General features: G+C 43.8%; 2 protein-coding genes across 2 annotated transcripts in view; both read right to left on the reverse strand.

Moving 5' to 3' along the window:
• LOC307120889 (uncharacterized protein) overlaps positions 1-22,100 on the reverse strand; it is a 678,898-nt gene that overhangs the window by 35,634 nt on the left and 621,164 nt on the right. The gene's annotated exons all lie outside the window — the stretch shown is intronic.
• stab1 (stabilin 1) overlaps positions 17,865-22,100 on the reverse strand; it is a 96,173-nt gene continuing 91,937 nt past the window's right edge. The window contains exons 64-69 of the mRNA XM_079808056.1: positions 21,036-21,155; positions 20,809-20,958; positions 20,612-20,725; positions 19,315-19,461; positions 18,671-18,772; positions 17,865-18,553 (exon numbers count right to left, since the gene is read on the reverse strand). Of these exons, the coding sequence (XP_079664182.1) occupies positions 18,515-18,553; positions 18,671-18,772; positions 19,315-19,461; positions 20,612-20,725; positions 20,809-20,958; positions 21,036-21,155 (672 nt within the window). The 3' untranslated portion in view covers positions 17,865-18,514. The remainder of the gene's footprint in view (positions 18,554-18,670; positions 18,773-19,314; positions 19,462-20,611; positions 20,726-20,808; positions 20,959-21,035; positions 21,156-22,100) is intronic.

The following is a 22,100-nucleotide window of genomic DNA, read 5'->3' on the forward strand; positions in this document are numbered from 1 at the left end:
TCCACACACACACCAGATCACATGTTCAACTCCACACACACACCAGATCACATGATCAACTCCACACACACCAGATCACATGATCAACTCCACACACACCAGATCACATGTTCAACTCCACACACACCAGATCACATGTTCAACTCCACACACACCAGATCACATGTTCAACTCCACACACACACCAGATCACATGTTCTACTCCACACACACCAGATCACATGTTCAACTCCACACACACCAGATCACATGTTCAACTCCACACACACCAGATCACATGTTCAACTCCACACACACACCAGATCACATGTTCAACTCCACACACACCAGATCACATGTTCAACTCCACACACACACACCAGATCACATGTTCAACTCCACACACACCAGATCACATGTTCAACTCCACACACACCAGATCACATGTTCAACTCCACACACACCAGATCACATGTTCAACTCCACACACACCAGATCACATGTTCAACTCCACACACACCAGATCACATGTTCAACTCCACACACACCAGATCACATGTTCAACTCCACACACACCAGATCACATGTTCAACTCCACACACACCAGATCACATGTTCAACTCCACACACACCAGATCACATGTTCAACTCCACACACACCAGATCACATGTTCAACTCCACACACACCAGATCACATGTTCAGCTCCACACACACCAGATCACATGTTCAGCTCCACACAAACCAGATCACATGTTCAACTCGACACACACCAGATCACATGTTCAACTCCACACACACCAGATCACATGATCAACTCCACACACACCAGATCACATGTTCAACTCCACACACACACCAGATCACATGATCAACTCCACACACACCAGATCACATGTTCAGCTCCACACACACCAGATCACATGATCAACTCCACACACACCAGATCACATGTTCAACTCCACACACACCAGATCACATGATCAACTCCACACACACCAGATCACATGTTCAACTCCACACACACCAGATCACATGTTCAGCTCCACACACACCAGATCACATGTTCAGCTCCACACAAACCAGATCACATGTTCAACTCGACACACACCAGATCACATGTTCAACTCCACACACACCAGATCACATGTTCAACTCCACACACACCAGGGGCACGTTCAACGCTCAAACCGGTGCGCAACGTTTTGCTACGGTTTCCGGTTGAACGTCATGTTTCCTGGAAACGGTGCGCACCGGTGTGCAACGGGTTTGAGATGCGTTTGATCTCGTTTGGTGGGTGTGTCAAATATGTCAGTCCAATCAGCAGCAACATGTATATAAACCACGCAGTATTAAAGAGACAGCTCACACAATGGGTCCAAGTGAAGATGTTTACAAATGTGTCCGCTGCAGCTCAGTATACACAACAATTGAAGATATTAGAAGACATGATTGTCGTAAGAGTTTATATATATATATAATCAACATGATGATGTATTTATTTATATATTTAGCTTCATTGCAAGGCAAGTTTATTTATATACCAAATTTCATATATGGTAATTGCTTGATATAAAGTGAGAAAGAAAATACAAGCTATTAAAAAAGTAAGAACTAGAAATAAAATGATTTAAATTAGAATTGATTACCAGGAGATTCAAAAGTTAAATAAATGTGATTGGGATGTTGTCTTTTATTCTGGACGGCAAGGGCAGTGATTGCATGTATTTTGCAGTATTAAACACGTATTTATATCGATTTTATCAGGCTCCGAAAATTCCTCAAAAAGAACACAAAGAATGGCCTTCTCGGCTGCCATAGTTACAACTCTTGCGTCAACAGAACAGGGTGTTCAACGCAGCACCGTTTCCGTTTAAAAACCGTTTTGCAACGTTTTGTCGGGGCTGAACGCAGCCCAGATCACATGTTCAACTCGACACACACCAGATCACATGTTCAGCTCCACACACACACCAGATCACATGATCAACTCCACACACACCAGATCACATGTTCAGCTCCACACACACCAGATCACATGTTCAGCTCCACACACACACCAGATCACATGATCAACTCCACACACACCAGATCACATGATCAACTCCACACACACCAGATCACATGTTCAGCTCCACACACACCAGATCACATGATCAACTCCACACACACCAGATCACATGATCAACTCCACACACACCAGATCACATGATCAACTCCACACACACCAGATCACATGTTCAGCTCCACACACACCAGATCACATGATCAACTCCACACACACCAGATCACATGATCAACTCCACACACACCAGATCACATGATCAACTCCACACACACCAGATCACATGTTCAGCTCCACACACACCAGATCACATGTTCAGCTCCACACACACCAGATCACATGTTCAGCTCCACACACACCAGATCACATGTTCAGCTCCACACACACCAGGGCTGCGTTCAGCCCCGACAAAACGTTTTTTAAACGGTAACGGTGCTGCGTTGAACACCCTGTTCTGTTGACGCAAGAGTTGTAACTATGGCAGCCGAGAAGGCCATTCTTTGTGTTCTTTTTGTGGAATTTTCGGAGCCTGATGAAATCTATATAAATACGTGTTTAATACTGCAAAATACATGCAATCACTGCCCTTACCGTCCAGAATAAATGACAACACCCCAATCCCATTTAATGAACCTTTTTCATCTCCTGGTAATCAATTCTAACTTAAATCATTTTATTTCTAGTTCTTACTTTTTTAATAGCTTGTATTTTCTTTCTCACTTTATGTCAAGCAATTACCATATATGAAATTTGGTATATAAATAAACTTGCCTTGCAATTAAGCTAAAGATATAAATAAATACATCATCATGTTGATTATATATATATATTAAACTCTTACGACAATCATGTCTTCTAATACCAGCGGACACATTAAACAACTTTACTTCCATTGTGTGAGCTGTCTCTTTAATACTGCGTGGTTTATATACATGTTGCTGCTGATTGGGCTGTCATTTTTGACACACCCACCAAACGAGATCAAACGCATCTCAAACCCGTTGCACACCGTTTCCAGGAAACATGACGTTCAACCGGAAACCGTACCAAAACGTTGCGCACCGGTTTGAGCGTTGAACGTGCCCCTGATCACATGTTCAACTCCACACACACCAGATCACATGTTCAACTCCACACACACCAGATCACATGTTCAACTCCACACACACCAGATCACATGTTCAGCTCCACACACACCAGATCACATGTTCAGCTCCACACACACCAGATCACATGTTCAACTCCACACACACCAGATCACATGTTCAACTCCACACACACCAGATCACATGTTCAGCTCCACACACACCAGATCACATGTTCAACTTCACACACACCAGATCACATGTTCAGCTCCACACACACCAGGGCTGCGTTCAGCCCCGACAAAACGTTGCAAAACGGTTTTTAAACGGAAACGGTGCTGCGTTGAACACCCTGTTCTGAAGACGCAAGAGTTGTAACTATGGCAGCCGAGAAGGCCATTCTTTGTGTTCTTTTTGAGGAATTTTCGGAGCCTGATGAAATCGATATAAATACGTGTTTAATACTGCAAAATACATGCAATCACTGCCCTTGCCGTCCAGAATAAATGACAACACCCCAATCCCATTTAATGAACCTTTTTCATCTCCTGGTAATCAATTCTAGCTTAAATAATTTTATTTCTAGTTCTTACTTTTTTAATAGCTTGTATTTTCTTTCTCACTTTATGTCAAGCACTTAATTACATATATGAAATTTGGTATGGAATATGGAATATGGAAAGCTAAGGATATAAATAAATACATCATAATGTTGATTTTTATATATATATATATATTAGCCTACTATAAAACTCTTACGACAATCATGTCTTCTAATACCAGCGGACACATTAAACAACTTTACTTCCATTGTGTGAGCTGTCTCTTTAATACTGCGTGGTTTATATACATGTTGCTTCTGATTGGACTGACATATTTGACACACCCACCAAACGAGATCAAACGCATCTCAAACCCGGTGCGCACCGTTTCCAGGAAACATGACGTTCAACCGGAAACCGTAGCAAAACGTTGCGCACCGGTTTGAGCGTTGAACGTGCCCCTGATCACATGTTCAGCTCCACACACACCAGATCACATGTTCAACTCCACACACACCAGATCACATGTTCAACTCCACACACACCAGATCACATGTTCAACTCCACACACACCAGATCACATGTTCAGCTCCACACACACCAGATCACATGTTCAACTCCACACACACACCAGATCACATGTTCAACTCCACACACACACCAGATCACATGTTCAACTCCACACACACCAGATCACATGTTCAACTCCACACACACCAGATCACATGTTCAACTCCACACACACCAGATCACATGTTCAGCTCCACACACACCAGATCACATGTTCAACTCCACACACACCAGATCACATGTTCAACTCCACACACACACCAGATCACATGTTCAACTCCACACACACACCAGATCACATGTTCAACTCCACACACACCAGATCACATGTTCAACTCCACACACACCAGATCACATGTTCAACTCCACACACACCAGATCACATGTTCAACTCCACACACACCAGATCACATGTTCAACTCCACACACACACCAGATCACATGTTCAACTCCACACACACCAGATCACATGTTCAACTCCACACACACCAGATCACATGATCAACTCCACACACACCAGATCACATGTTCAACTCCACACACACCAGATCACATGTTCAACTCCACACACACCAGATCACATGTTCAACTCCACACACACACCAGATCACATGTTCAACTCCACACACACACCAGATCACATGTTCAACTCCACACACACCAGATCACATGATCAACTCCACACACACCAGATCACATGTTCAACTCCACACACACCAGATCACATGTTCAACTCCACACACACCAGATCACATGTTCAACTCCACACACACACCAGATCACATGTTCAACTCCACACACACACCAGATCACATGATCAACTCCACACACACCAGATCACATGATCAACTCCACACACACCAGATCACATGTTCAACTCCACACACACCAGATCACATGTTCAACTCCACACACACCAGATCACATGTTCAACTCCACACACACACCAGATCACATGTTCTACTCCACACACACCAGATCACATGTTCAACTCCACACACACCAGATCACATGTTCAACTCCACACACACCAGATCACATGTTCAACTCCACACACACACCAGATCACATGTTCAACTCCACACACACCAGATCACATGTTCAACTCCACACACACACACCAGATCACATGTTCAACTCCACACACACCAGATCACATGTTCAACTCCACACACACCAGATCACATGTTCAACTCCACACACACCAGATCACATGTTCAACTCCACACACACCAGATCACATGTTCAACTCCACACACACCAGATCACATGTTCAACTCCACACACACCAGATCACATGTTCAACTCCACACACACCAGATCACATGTTCAACTCCACACACACCAGATCACATGTTCAGCTCCACACACACCAGATCACATGTTCAGCTCCACACAAACCAGATCACATGTTCAACTCGACACACACCAGATCACATGTTCAACTCCACACACACACCAGATCACATGATCAACTCCACACACACCAGATCACATGTTCAGCTCCACACACACCAGATCACATGATCAACTCCACACACACCAGATCACATGTTCAACTCCACACACACCAGATCACATGATCAACTCCACACACACCAGATCACATGTTCAACTCCACACACACCAGATCACATGTTCAGCTCCACACACACCAGATCACATGTTCAGCTCCACACAAACCAGATCACATGTTCAACTCGACACACACCAGATCACATGTTCAACTCCACACACACCAGATCACATGTTCAACTCCACACACACCAGGGGCACGTTCAACGCTCAAACCGGTGCGCAACGTTTTGCTACGGTTTCCGGTTGAACGTCATGTTTCCTGGAAACGGTGCGCACCGGTGTGCAACGGGTTTGAGATGCGTTTGATCTCGTTTGGTGGGTGTGTCAAATATGTCAGTCCAATCAGCAGCAACATGTATATAAACCACGCAGTATTAAAGAGACAGCTCACACAATGGGTCCAAGTGAAGATGTTTACAAATGTGTCCGCTGCAGCTCAGTATACACAACAATTGAAGATATTAGAAGACATGATTGTCGTAAGAGTTTATATATATATATAATCAACATGATGATGTATTTATTTATATATTTAGCTTCATTGCAAGGCAAGTTTATTTATATACCAAATTTCATATATGGTAATTGCTTGATATAAAGTGAGAAAGAAAATACAAGCTATTAAAAAAGTAAGAACTAGAAATAAAATGATTTAAATTAGAATTGATTACCAGGAGATTCAAAAGTTAAATAAATGTGATTGGGATGTTGTCTTTTATTCTGGACGGCAAGGGCAGTGATTGCATGTATTTTGCAGTATTAAACACGTATTTATATCGATTTTATCAGGCTCCGAAAATTCCTCAAAAAGAACACAAAGAATGGCCTTCTCGGCTGCCATAGTTACAACTCTTGCGTCAACAGAACAGGGTGTTCAACGCAGCACCGTTTCCGTTTAAAAACCGTTTTGCAACGTTTTGTCGGGGCTGAACGCAGCCCAGATCACATGTTCAACTCGACACACACCAGATCACATGTTCAGCTCCACACACACACCAGATCACATGATCAACTCCACACACACCAGATCACATGTTCAGCTCCACACACACCAGATCACATGTTCAACTCCACACACACACCAGATCACATGTTCAGCTCCACACACACCAGATCACATGATCAACTCCACACACACACCAGATCACATGTTCAGCTCCACACACACCAGATCACATGTTCAGCTCCACACACACCAGATCACATGTTCAGCTCCACACACACCAGATCACATGTTCAGCTCCACACACACCAGATCACATGTTCAACTCCACACACACACCAGATCACATGTTCAGCTCCACACACACCAGATCACATGTTCAACTCCACACACACACCAGATCACATGTTCAGCTCCACACACACCAGATCACATGTTCAACTCCACACACACCAGATCACATGTTCAGCTCCACACACACCAGATCACATGTTCAGCTCCACACACACACCAGATCACATGATCAACTCCACACACACCAGATCACATGATCAACTCCACACACACCAGATCACATGTTCAGCTCCACACACACCAGATCACATGATCAACTCCACACACACCAGATCACATGATCAACTCCACACACACCAGATCACATGTTCAGCTCCACACACACCAGATCACATGATCAACTCCACACACACCAGATCACATGATCAACTCCACACACACCAGATCACATGATCAACTCCACACACACCAGATCACATGTTCAGCTCCACACACACCAGATCACATGATCAACTCCACACACACCAGATCACATGATCAACTCCACACACACCAGATCACATGATCAACTCCACACACACCAGATCACATGTTCAGCTCCACACACACCAGATCACATGTTCAGCTCCACACACACCAGATCACATGTTCAGCTCCACACAAACCAGATCACATGATCAACTCCACACACACCAGATCACATGTTCAGCTCCACACACACCAGATCACATGTTCAGCTCCACACACACCAGGGCTGCGTTCAGCCCCGACAAAACGTTTTTTAAACGGAAACGGTGCTGCGTTGAACACCCTGTTCTGTTGACGCAAGAGTTGTAACTATGGCAGCCGAGAAGGCCATTCTTTGTGTTCTTTTTGTGGAATTTTCGGAGCCTGATGAAATCTATATAAATACGTGTTTAATACTGCAAAATACATGCAATCACTGCCCTTGCCGTCCAGAATAAATGACAACACCCCAATCCCATTTAATGAACCTTTTTCATCTCCTGGTAATCAATTCTAACTTAAATCATTTTATTTCTAGTTCTTACTTTTTTAATAGCTTGTATTTTCTTTCTCACTTTATGTCAAGCAATTACCATATATGAAATTTGGTATATAAATAAACTTGCCTTGCAATTAAGCTAAAGATATAAATAAATACATCATCATGTTGATTATATATATATATTAAACTCTTACGACAATCATGTCTTCTAATACCAGCGGACACATTAAACAACTTTACTTCCATTGTGTGAGCTGTCTCTTTAATACTGCGTGGTTTATATACATGTTGCTGCTGATTGGGCTGTCATTTTTGACACACCCACCAAACGAGATCAAACGCATCTCAAACCCGTTGCACACCGTTTCCAGGAAACATGACGTTCAACCGGAAACCGTACCAAAACGTTGCGCACCGGTTTGAGCGTTGAACGTGCCCCTGATCACATGTTCAACTCCACACACACCAGATCACATGTTCAACTCCACACACACCAGATCACATGTTCAACTCCACACACACCAGATCACATGTTCAGCTCCACACACACCAGATCACATGTTCAGCTCCACACACACCAGATCACATGTTCAACTCCACACACACCAGATCACATGTTCAACTCCACACACACCAGATCACATGTTCAGCTCCACACACACCAGATCACATGTTCAGCTCCACACACACCAGATCACATGTTCAACTCCACACACACCAGATCACATGTTCAGCTCCACACACACCAGATCACATGTTCAGCTCCACACACACCAGATCACATGATCAACTCCACACACACACCAGATCACATGATCAACTCCACACACACCAGGGCTGCGTTCAGCCCCGACAAAACGTTGCAAAACGGTTTTTAAACGGAAACGGTGCTGCGTTGAACACCCTGTTCTGAAGACGCAAGAGTTGTAACTATGGCAGCCGAGAAGGCCATTCTTTGTGTTCTTTTTGAGGAATTTTCGGAGCCTGATGAAATCGATATAAATACGTGTTTAATACTGCAAAATACATGCAATCACTGCCCTTGCCGTCCAGAATAAATGACAACACCCCAATCCCATTTAATGAACCTTTTTCATCTCCTGGTAATCAATTCTAGCTTAAATAATTTTATTTCTAGTTCTTACTTTTTTAATAGCTTGTATTTTCTTTCTCACTTTATGTCAAGCACTTAATTACATATATGAAATTTGGTATGGAATATGGAATATGGAAAGCTAAGGATATAAATAAATACATCATAATGTTGATTTTTATATATATATATATATTAGCCTACTATAAAACTCTTACGACAATCATGTCTTCTAATACCAGCGGACACATTAAACAACTTTACTTCCATTGTGTGAGCTGTCTCTTTAATACTGCGTGGTTTATATACATGTTGCTTCTGATTGGACTGACATATTTGACACACCCACCAAACGAGATCAAACGCATCTCAAACCCGGTGCGCACCGTTTCCAGGAAACATGACGTTCAACCGGAAACCGTAGCAAAACGTTGCGCACCGGTTTGAGCGTTGAACGTGCCCCTGATCACATGTTCAGCTCCACACACACCAGATCACATGTTCAACTCCACACACACCAGATCACATGTTCAACTCCACACACACCAGATCACATGTTCAACTCCACACACACCAGATCACATGTTCAACTCCACACACACACCAGATCACATGTTCAACTCCACACACACACCAGATCACATGTTCAACTCCACACACACCAGATCACATGTTCAACTCCACACACACACCAGATCACATGTTCAACTCCACACACACCAGATCACATGTTCAACTCCACACACACCAGATCACATGTTCAACTCCACACACACACCAGATCACATGTTCAACTCCACACACACCAGATCACATGTTCAACTCCACACACACCAGATCACATGATCAACTCCACACACACCAGATCACATGTTCAACTCCACACACACCAGATCACATGTTCAACTCCACACACACCAGATCACATGTTCAACTCCACACACACACCAGATCACATGTTCAACTCCACACACACACCAGATCACATGTTCAACTCCACACACACCAGATCACATGATCAACTCCACACACACCAGATCACATGTTCAACTCCACACACACCAGATCACATGTTCAACTCCACACACACCAGATCACATGTTCAACTCCACACACACACCAGATCACATGTTCAACTCCACACACACACCAGATCACATGATCAACTCCACACACACCAGATCACATGATCAACTCCACACACACCAGATCACATGTTCAACTCCACACACACCAGATCACATGTTCAACTCCACACACACCAGATCACATGTTCAACTCCACACACACACCAGATCACATGTTCTACTCCACACACACCAGATCACATGTTCAACTCCACACACACCAGATCACATGTTCAACTCCACACACACCAGATCACATGTTCAACTCCACACACACACCAGATCACATGTTCAACTCCACACACACCAGATCACATGTTCAACTCCACACACACACACCAGATCACATGTTCAACTCCACACACACCAGATCACATGTTCAACTCCACACACACCAGATCACATGTTCAACTCCACACACACCAGATCACATGTTCAACTCCACACACACCAGATCACATGTTCAACTCCACACACACCAGATCACATGTTCAACTCCACACACACCAGATCACATGTTCAACTCCACACACACCAGATCACATGTTCAGCTCCACACACACCAGATCACATGTTCAGCTCCACACAAACCAGATCACATGTTCAACTCGACACACACCAGATCACATGTTCAACTCCACACACACCAGATCACATGATCAACTCCACACACACCAGATCACATGTTCAACTCCACACACACACCAGATCACATGATCAACTCCACACACACCAGATCACATGTTCAGCTCCACACACACCAGATCACATGATCAACTCCACACACACCAGATCACATGTTCAACTCCACACACACCAGATCACATGATCAACTCCACACACACCAGATCACATGTTCAACTCCACACACACCAGATCACATGTTCAGCTCCACACACACCAGATCACATGTTCAGCTCCACACAAACCAGATCACATGTTCAACTCGACACACACCAGATCACATGTTCAACTCCACACACACCAGATCACATGTTCAACTCCACACACACCAGGGGCACGTTCAACGCTCAAACCGGTGCGCAACGTTTTGCTACGGTTTCCGGTTGAACGTCATGTTTCCTGGAAACGGTGCGCACCGGTGTGCAACGGGTTTGAGATGCGTTTGATCTCGTTTGGTGGGTGTGTCAAATATGTCAGTCCAATCAGCAGCAACATGTATATAAACCACGCAGTATTAAAGAGACAGCTCACACAATGGGTCCAAGTGAAGATGTTTACAAATGTGTCCGCTGCAGCTCAGTATACACAACAATTGAAGATATTAGAAGACATGATTGTCGTAAGAGTTTATATATATATATAATCAACATGATGATGTATTTATTTATATATTTAGCTTCATTGCAAGGCAAGTTTATTTATATACCAAATTTCATATATGGTAATTGCTTGATATAAAGTGAGAAAGAAAATACAAGCTATTAAAAAAGTAAGAACTAGAAATAAAATGATTTAAATTAGAATTGATTACCAGGAGATTCAAAAGTTAAATAAATGTGATTGGGATGTTGTCTTTTATTCTGGACGGCAAGGGCAGTGATTGCATGCATTTTGCAGTATTAAACACGTATTTATATCGATTTTATCAGGCTCCGAAAATTCCTCAAAAAGAACACAAAGAATGGCCTTCTCGGCTGCCATAGTTACAACTCTTGCGTCAACAGAACAGGGTGTTCAACGCAGCACCGTTTCCGTTTAAAAACCGTTTTGCAACGTTTTGTCGGGGCTGAACGCAGCCCAGATCACATGTTCAACTCGACACACACCAGATCACATGTTCAGCTCCACACACACACCAGATCACATGATCAACTCCACACACACCAGATCACATGTTCAGCTCCACACACACCAGATCACATGTTCAGCTCCACACACACACCAGATCACATGATCAACTCCACACACACCAGATCACATGATCAACTCCACACACACCAGATCACATGTTCAGCTCCACACACACCAGATCACATGATCAACTCCACACACACCAGATCACATGATCAACTCCACACACACCAGATCACATGATCAACTCCACACACACCAGATCACATGTTCAGCTCCACACACACCAGATCACATGATCAACTCCACACACACCAGATCACATGATCAACTCCACACACACCAGATCACATGATCAACTCCACACACACCAGATCACATGTTCAGCTCCACACACACCAGATCACATGTTCAGCTCCACACACACCAGATCACATGTTCAGCTCCACACAAACCAGATCACATGATCAACTCCACACACACCAGATCACATGATCAACTCCACACACACCAGATCACATGTTCAGCTCCACACACACCAGATCACATGTTCAGCTCCACACACACCAGATCACATGATCAACTCCACACACACCAGATCACATGATCAACTCCACACACACCAGATCACATGTTCAGCTCCACACACACCAGATCACATGATCAACTCCACACACACCAGATCACATGATCAACTCCACACACACCAGATCACATGATCAACTCCACACACACCAGATCACATGTTCAGCTCCACACACACCAGATCACATGATCAACTCCACACACACCAGATCACATGATCAACTCCACACACACCAGATCACATGATCAACTCCACACACACCAGATCACATGTTCAGCTCCACACACACCAGATCACATGTTCAGCTCCACACACACCAGATCACATGTTCAGCTCCACACACACCAGATCACATGATCAACTCCACACACACCAGATCACATGATCAACTCCACACACACCAGATCACATGTTCAGCTCCACACACACCAGATCACATGATCAACTCCACACACACCAGATCACATGATCAACTCCACACACACCAGATCACATGATCAACTCCACACACACCAGATCACATGTTCAGCTCCACACACACCAGATCACATGTTCAGCTCCACACACACCAGATCACATGTTCAGCTCCACACACACCAGATCACATGTTCAGCTCCACACACACCAGATCACATGTTCAGCTCCACACACACCAGATCACATGTTCAGCTCCACACACACCAGGGCTGCGTTCAGCCCCGACAAAACGTTTTTTAAACGGTAACGGTGCTGCGTTGAACACCCTGTTCTGTTGACGCAAGAGTTGTAACTATGGCAGCCGAGAAGGCCATTCTTTGTGTTCTTTTTGTGGAATTTTCGGAGCCTGATGAAATCTATATAAATACGTGTTTAATACTGCAAAATACATGCAATCACTGCCCTTACCGTCCAGAATAAATGACAACACCCCAATCCCATTTAATGAACCTTTTTCATCTCCTGGTAATCAATTCTAACTTAAATCATTTTATTTCTAGTTCTTACTTTTTTAATAGCTTGTATTTTCTTTCTCACTTTATGTCAAGCAATTACCATATATGAAATTTGGTATATAAATAAACTTGCCTTGCAATTAAGCTAAAGATATAAATAAATACATCATCATGTTGATTATATATATATATTAAACTCTTACGACAATCATGTCTTCTAATACCAGCGGACACATTAAACAACTTTACTTCCATTGTGTGAGCTGTCTCTTTAATACTGCGTGGTTTATATACATGTTGCTGCTGATTGGGCTGTCATTTTTGACACACCCACCAAACGAGATCAAACGCATCTCAAACCCGTTGCACACCGTTTCCAGGAAACATGACGTTCAACCGGAAACCGTACCAAAACGTTGCGCACCGGTTTGAGCGTTGAACGTGCCCCTGATCACATGTTCAACTCCACACACACCAGATCACATGTTCAACTCCACACACACCAGATCACATGTTCAACTCCACACACACCAGATCACATGTTCAGCTCCACACACACCAGATCACATGTTCAGCTCCACACACACCAGATCACATGTTCAACTCCAAACACACCAGATCACATGTTCAACTCCACACACACCAGATCACATGTTCAGCTCCACACACACCAGGGCTGCGTTCAGCCCCGACAAAACGTTGCAAAACGTTTTTTAAACGGTAACGGTGCTGCGTTGAACACCCTGTTCTGTTGACGCAAGAGTTGTAACTATGGCAGCCGAGAAGGCCATTCTTTGTGTTCTTTTTGAGGAATTTTCGGAGCCTGATGAAATCGATATAAATACGTGTTTAATACTGCAAAATACATGCAATCACTGCCCTTGCCGTCCAGAATAAAAGACAACATCCCAATCCCATTTAATGAACCTTTTTCATCTCCTGGTAATCAATTCTAACTTAAATCATTTTATTTCTAGTTCTTACTTTTTTAATAGCTTGTATTTTCTTTCTCACTTTATGTCAAGCAATTACCATATATGAAATTTGGTATATAAATAAACTTGCCTTGCAATTAAGCTAAAGATATAAATAAATACATCATCATGTTGATTATATATATATATTAAACTCTTACGACAATCATGTCTTCTAATACCAGCGGACACATTAAACAACTTTACTTCCATTGTGTGAGCTGTCTCTTTAATACTGCGTGGTTTATATACATGTTGCTGCTGATTGGGCTGTCATTTTTGACACACCCACCAAACGAGATCAAACGCATCTCAAACCCGTTGCACACCGTTTCCAGGAAACATGACGTTCAACCGGAAACCGTAGCAAAACGTTGCGCACCGGTTTGAGCTTTGAACGTGCCCCAGATCACATGTTCAGCTCCACACACACCAGATCACATGTTCAACTCCACACACACCAGATCACATGTTCAGCTCCACACACACCAGATCACATGATCAACTCCACACACACCAGATCACATGTTCAACTCCACACACACACCAGATCACATGTTCAACTCCACACACACACCAGATCACATGATCAACTCCACTCACACCAGATCACATGTTCAGCTCCACACACACCAGATCACATGATCAACTCCACACACACACCAGATCACATGATCAGCTCCACACACACACCAGATCACATGTTCAGCTCCACACACACACCAGATCACATGATCAACTCCACACACACACCAGATCACATGATCAACTCCACACACACCAGATCACATGTTCAGAGAGGTGCTCTCTTTATAAATAAACCACAGATTTGAGCTTTAAACATCTACATTCTCACCTGGAAAAGTCTTATAACTACATTTTGTGACACAATAGTAGTATCTTTAAATTATGCAGGGTTTCTCATCGTCACTTCACCACGTGACAGCAGCGAGCAGGCTCCTGAGTGGTGCGAATTAATGGCAAAGTTCAAATTTTTCAACACGGGCGTCAGACGCGAATTCACTTCAAACGCGTGAATGCACAATAGCACCACTTGCGTGTCAACCAGCCTTTCCAGTGACTTAACATTGAAATCACTCGCTCAAGATGCTCTATTCACGTTTGGTGTGAACGCAGCATAAAGCCTGGAACACACCAAGGTGACGGCCGTCGGGCAGTTTTCGTGCGTCGGCCAACTAAGTTTTCTCTGTGTGTTCCGCACCGTCGGCTGACATTGGTCCTTTGTTTATATCCCTGCTGGCCAATGGAGGTCGACGTCAGCACCTGGCGGCCATCTTGTCACAGTCAGCTCGCTCACTCATTGTGTTTTAGTGGTGCGTGTACTTTTTAAATAACCATAACTTGCTCAATTTTCTACCGATTTTTAAACTGTTTGGTTTGTTATAAATGTCAGAGATGTAGTTATGACACTGCATACTTATGAAAAATTATTCAGAATTTGTTCAAGCATCCAGAATTGTAGCCACGTTAATAACGTTTGTAAGAAACCAAACCATTTGTAAATGCGTCCAGATTTCAGTTAGATAAGAGTATTTGTGTTCAGATCACTCGCCTTACATCAGGAGCCGCCAGAAAGCTGGCCTGTGACAAGATGGCCGCCAAAAAGCTGGCCTGGGACAAGATGTCCGGCAGAAAGCTGGCCTGTGACAAGATGGCCGCCAGAAAGCTGGCCTGTGACAAGATGGCCGCCAGAAAGCTGGCCTGTGACAAGATGACCGCCAGAAAGCTGGCCTGTGACAAGATGGCCGCCAGAAAGCTGGCCTGTGACAAGATGACCGCCAGAAAGCTGGCCTGTGACAAGATGGCCGCCGCTGATGACGTTAGACACTCCGCCGTAAGACATCAGGCCTTTATTATGGATATCTATGGAAGTGAGCGTCTGTGGTGAGCGAGATTATGAGGTGCTTTGTTTATATCCCTGTATCTCTTTCAGTTTCCCGCTTTGAATAACGAAAACAGACGACTGCCACCAGCTGGTGCGGAAAGCTATTTCCTCTTACGCAGGCGCAGAACGGATGTGGTACTAGCCGTCGGATGTCGAATGTGAGCCAACTCTGCAGTCTGCTTTCGTTGTACTAGTTGGTCGGTTTGGTGTGTTCCTTGCTTTAAACGTTCTATATTTTGTCCTACGACTGAAATTTTGAATTTGCCTAAGTACAATAAACTCTGTATTTATCAAACATGCGCACACAGTTCTTACACACATGAGTAAGCAATTATTGTTGACAAATCCCACATGTGTGTTAAGCAGGGTGCACACTCTGCGAATTTGGCCACGATTTGGCCGTCTGAGACAAATTTGGCAAATCCTAAAAGATTCCTCAGATCCTAGGCTAAAATCTGAAGTCTTTAATCGTTAGTTTGACATGTTCACCAGCAGCCCATTAATGACCGTTGCGATCAAATTTGACCTCAGACAAAATTCTATCAGTGTCAGAAGATTTGCCACCCAGCCCTGCAGTGTGACTTCTTCTACGACGACCGTCAAATTATCTTCGTTTTTCAAGACAAACTATGACCAAAATGAGTTCTAGAGATTTCTTTGTAGCCACCATTTCAGTCCCGCGTGTAATGTAGCTCACAGTCACCGATAATGATATAAAACTCTGGACGAATTTTCTTGCGTGCGAGCGCCTTGACTATCGTACAGTCTGACATTAATGACACTGAGATCTTACAGTGTGACATGGCTTACAGCGTGATCATGTTCATACAGTCTGACCAGGAACAATCCTGAAGGACTGTTATAAATCACAGTGTGCACCCGGCTTAAGTATCATGCTCGTTCACTGTCATTAGCATTCGGAAACGCCTCCAATGAACCATATATATGGTGACAACACATCCCTTTAAAAATCATGTGATTGTGTTTTTTCCTCACCGCAATAACGGCAAAGAGGAACTTCACAAACACAGAATGAGTAGCGCAACCACAGATGTGCATCACAAATGATTTTTTAACAGAATGAAACCCTTTTCTATTTACATCATTAAATATGATGTGGTTGATGGCGATGTGTGTTCAGTCTATGGCTCCAGTTATGTTTGGGAATCTGGCGATAGCATGAAAGCTCATTTTATTTGGGCTTGTTGAGGATTTCGGTAAGGGAACTGCATGTAGGCTTGGGCCCAAGGAAATAATTGCATCCAACATGCGTTATAGGGTTTGACACCAATTACACATCTTGTAATGTTTGACACAACATTACACAGCTGGAGCGATTGTTAATAAGATGAACGCAACACATGCCTCGCGAGCAGCGGGAGTTTTATTATGCCACATCTCACCATTTACAAATAGTCGGAAACATTTGGGATATTGAGTACTCAACTAAATATATAACACTGGCCTAGAGGTGTTTGGGTATTTTACTGGAAAAATATTACATACTGCACCTTTAAAAAGAACATTTTGTTCAAACCTGAAATTCCACACTAAACTCAAATCTGACTTATTTTTTACAAAACCTGACCGTCTTTATCTTTTTCAATCTGTGGTAGGTCAATAATAAAGGATGTTGTCTTCCCATGAAGTATGAACAGGTGGTCGTTTTCCTCTGGGGGATTGGCTCTTCTCCCTCCTGCGTTATGCTTCAGTTGACTGTAATATGACTGAACAAGACAAAAATACCCTTCTATTATATCAACGAGACCTTTGGGATTATGCATTGCAGTTGGATATATTAATGAGACCCCAGGTTTTAGTCCCTGGACAGTTAATTTCCCTCTCAAACACAACAGGTAAATGTTTTTATCAGATGTTTTTATTGAACTGATTTTGTCTAGGACAATTAGGGTCTTTTATTTTTAGGTTCAACCATATATGTAAGTGTTGAGGTTCTCTGTAGTAGTAGTAGATCGCAGGTAAACAAAGGGAGAGGAAGTCAATGCTGCCGTCAGCGCTAGTCGAGGAGGTTGGGTGTGTCTGTAGGGGCTGAATCCTGAAACAAACAAATATAGATGAGGATAACTCGTCTACAAATGTGTTTGACCAGTAGAAATGGTCAAATAATTGCAAGTAGTTAAAATTACAAGCACATAGGAAGTTCTATATTTACCCCAAATGGTTCTGCAAACGCGCTGTAGCCGCTGTATAAAGGGTTCGGGATGGATACTAAAGCAGGGTTTCCACCACCTTTTGAGGAATCTTCATCATCATTCTGTTGAACGATAAGACATTACATTCATTCATCTTTGAAAGAATATTTCGTTTTCTGGGATCGAAAGTTTCTGAGTTATCATTTTAAATGATCAGTTGGTTTTCATTGCTTTTTATCCCGAGTCTGCCGGACAAAAGAGAAGGAGACCGAGCTCGTAATAAAACAAGAATCAACATAGGCTCGGCTTTTCACAGATGGCGAGAACTGAGGGATTTGAAAGCCGTTTTTATTACTCAACAGGTCAGTAAAGTGTGTAACAGTTCATTGTAAAGCATTATCTGTTGTGAAGAGTCACATTCATCCGCACAGAGCCGAAGCACAACCAAAACAATATTCTTTTACAATTTTGCTTGTTTTTAATCACTGGAGTGCCAAAGGTGACATAATGTACCTTTAATCAAAAAGATTGTAACCAGTAATGATTTGTGTATGAATCGAATGTAAAGACAATTCAGAACATTGGAGCTGGTAAAAAGAAAGTTTGTCACTGAAACTTTTTAGATATTCTGAGATTACATTTTGAGACAGAGATTTCAACTTACCTTGAAATACTGGAAGCGAAAGGCGTCATTCTTGTGCTTGAGGACATAGTATGCGAGCCCGGCGACAATACAAGCAATGGCGATGACAATCAACACAGTGGTCACTGCGACGCCGCTGGACTGGGAGATTGGAAGGACTGCCGGCACCTAAAAATAACATTTCACTGTGTGTAATATCATTAATGACTTTTCTAATTATGGATGCGTGGGTGGATGGATGGATGGATGCATGGGTGGGTGGATGCGTGGGTGGGTGGGTGGATGCGTGGGTGGGTGGGTGGGCTTGTATGTGTGGGTGGTTGGATTGATGGATGTGTGGGTGGATGGATGGATGGATGGATGCATGTGTGGGTGGATGGATGGATGGATGCATGGGTGGGTGGATGGATGGATGCATGGGTGGGTGGATGGATGGATGCATGGGTGGGTGGGTGGATGGATGGATGCATGGGTGGGTGGGTGGGTGGATGGATGCATGGGTGGGTGGGTGGATGGATGGATGCATGGGTGGGTGGGTGGGTGGATGGATGCATGGGTGGGTGGGTTAATGGATGCGTGGGTGGGTGGCTGGATGGATGTATGTGTGGGTGGGTGGTTGGATGGATGGATGCGTGCGTGGGTGGATGGATGCGTGCGTGGGTGGATGGATGGATATATGGGTGGGTGGTTGGATGGATGGATGGATGGATGCATGCGTGGGTGGGTGGATGGATGGATGGATGGATATTTGGGTTCGTGGTTGGATCGATGGATCCAAGCGTGGGTGGTTGGATGGATGCGTGCGTGCGTGCGTGGGTGGGTGGCTGGATGCATGCATGCGTGGGTGGATGCATGTGTGGGTGGGTTGATGGATGCATGTGTGGATGGATGTGTGGATGGGCTGGTAGATGGATGGATGGACGCATGCATGGGTGGGTGAATGGATGCATGCGTGGGTGGTTGGATGGATGTGTGGGTGGCCTGATGGATGGATGGATGCATGCATGAGTGGGTGGATGGATGCATGCGTGGATGGGTGGGTGGATGGATGCATGCGTGCATGGGTGGATGGATGAATGCATGCGTGGATGGGTGGGTGGATGGATGCATGAGTGGATGGATGGATGCATGCGTGGATGCATATGTGGATGGGTGGTTGGATGGATGGATGCGTGGTGGGTGTTTGGGTGGATGAAAAGTGCAAAGCATAACTGCTGCAATCTAAACCATTAGAGCAATTATTCATGATCCTCTGTAATAAATTCTGCCTGTTCATAAAGCAGCAGTTCTCCAGTGGAACACAAGAGTGGGCACTCACTGGAACAGGTGGAGCTCTCAGAGGCCCGGCGATCACATGGATCAGACCATTGATGGCTGGAATGTTCCAGTCCAATATATTCTTATTGTTCACCAGTTTCTGGGGTTGAGGGTTCTGTGGAAACACACAGATTGCTTGACAGTGTCTACAAACGGACCTGTAGGCGGTGTGAAGCTGCAGTGTGTGTGTGTGTTTACCTCGGCCGGACCGCTGGAGTTGGAGAGAACCGTTACAGTGAGCTCAGAGCCCAGGCGGGACCGGATCACTGAGTTCTGCTTCAGGTCCTCGTAGTATTGAAGACTATTAATGCTGGACACATGATACTGCAAATCCCTCCACGATAACGTCTGAAACAGGGAATAAAGCCAATCAAGGCCAGCAGTGAAAGAGCATCCAGAATGATTCGGCTTATACTGATTATCACCTCGTTTGCAGAGAAACCGCCGTTCTGAGGTACAAAAACTGTGATGTTCAATGATCGGTCAGACAAGGCCTCCAGCAGGCTCTTGCCCTCCGCTCCATCCTCCGCGTACTTCAGTAACGTCTGCAGAAGGAAACGCGACTCCATGTTATGACATTAGAGGAATATTACTGCTTCAATGACTTCACTTCTATTGGCATTAATTGAGTGACAAAAAATACAACCCCAAATCAGAAAAAGTTGGGACAGTATGAAAAACGCAAATAAAAAAAAGGAAGTGATTTCTACATTTACTTTGACTTGTATTTCATTGCAGACAATATGAACACAAAATATTTCATGTTTTGTCTGGTCAACTTCATGTCATTTGTAAATATGCATCCTTTCCTGTCATTCAGACCTGCAACACATTTAAAAAAAAGTTGGGACAGGAGCAATTTAGGGCTACTAATGAGGTAAAATGGTTCAATAATGATGTGATTTGAAACAGGTGATGTCAACAGGTGATTGTAATTATGATTTGGTACAAAAGCAGCATCCAAGAAAGGTCTAATCCTTTAGGAGCAAAGATGGGCCGAGGATCGCCAGTTTGCCAACAAATACGTGAGAAAATTATTGAAATGTTTAAAACAATGTTCCTCAAAGAAAGATAGGAAGAGATTTGGATATTTAACATTCAACAGTGCATAACATAATTAAAAGATTCAAGGAATCTGGAGGAATTTCAGTGCGTAAAGGACAAGGGCGCAAGCCTAAGCTGAACAACCGTGATCTCCGATCCCTCAGGCGGCACTGCATCAAGAATCGTCATCATCTAGAAGCCATATCACCACATGGGCTCAGGACTACTTTGGCAAACCTTTGTCAAGCACCACAATACGTAGTTACATCCACAAATGCCAGTTAAAACTGTACTGTGCCAAAAGGAAGCCCTATGTTAACAGTGTCCAGAAGCGCCGTCGACTTCTCTGGGCTCGAGGCATCTGGTATGGACCATCACACAGTGGAAACGTGTACTGTGGTCAGATGAAGCAGTATTTGAGGTATTTTTTGGGAGGAATGGACGCC

The sequence above is a fragment of the Gobio gobio genome (genome assembly GCF_949357685.1).
Source record: "Gobio gobio genome assembly, chromosome: 24".
NCBI classification, from domain to species: Eukaryota; Metazoa; Chordata; class Actinopteri; order Cypriniformes; family Gobionidae; genus Gobio; species Gobio gobio.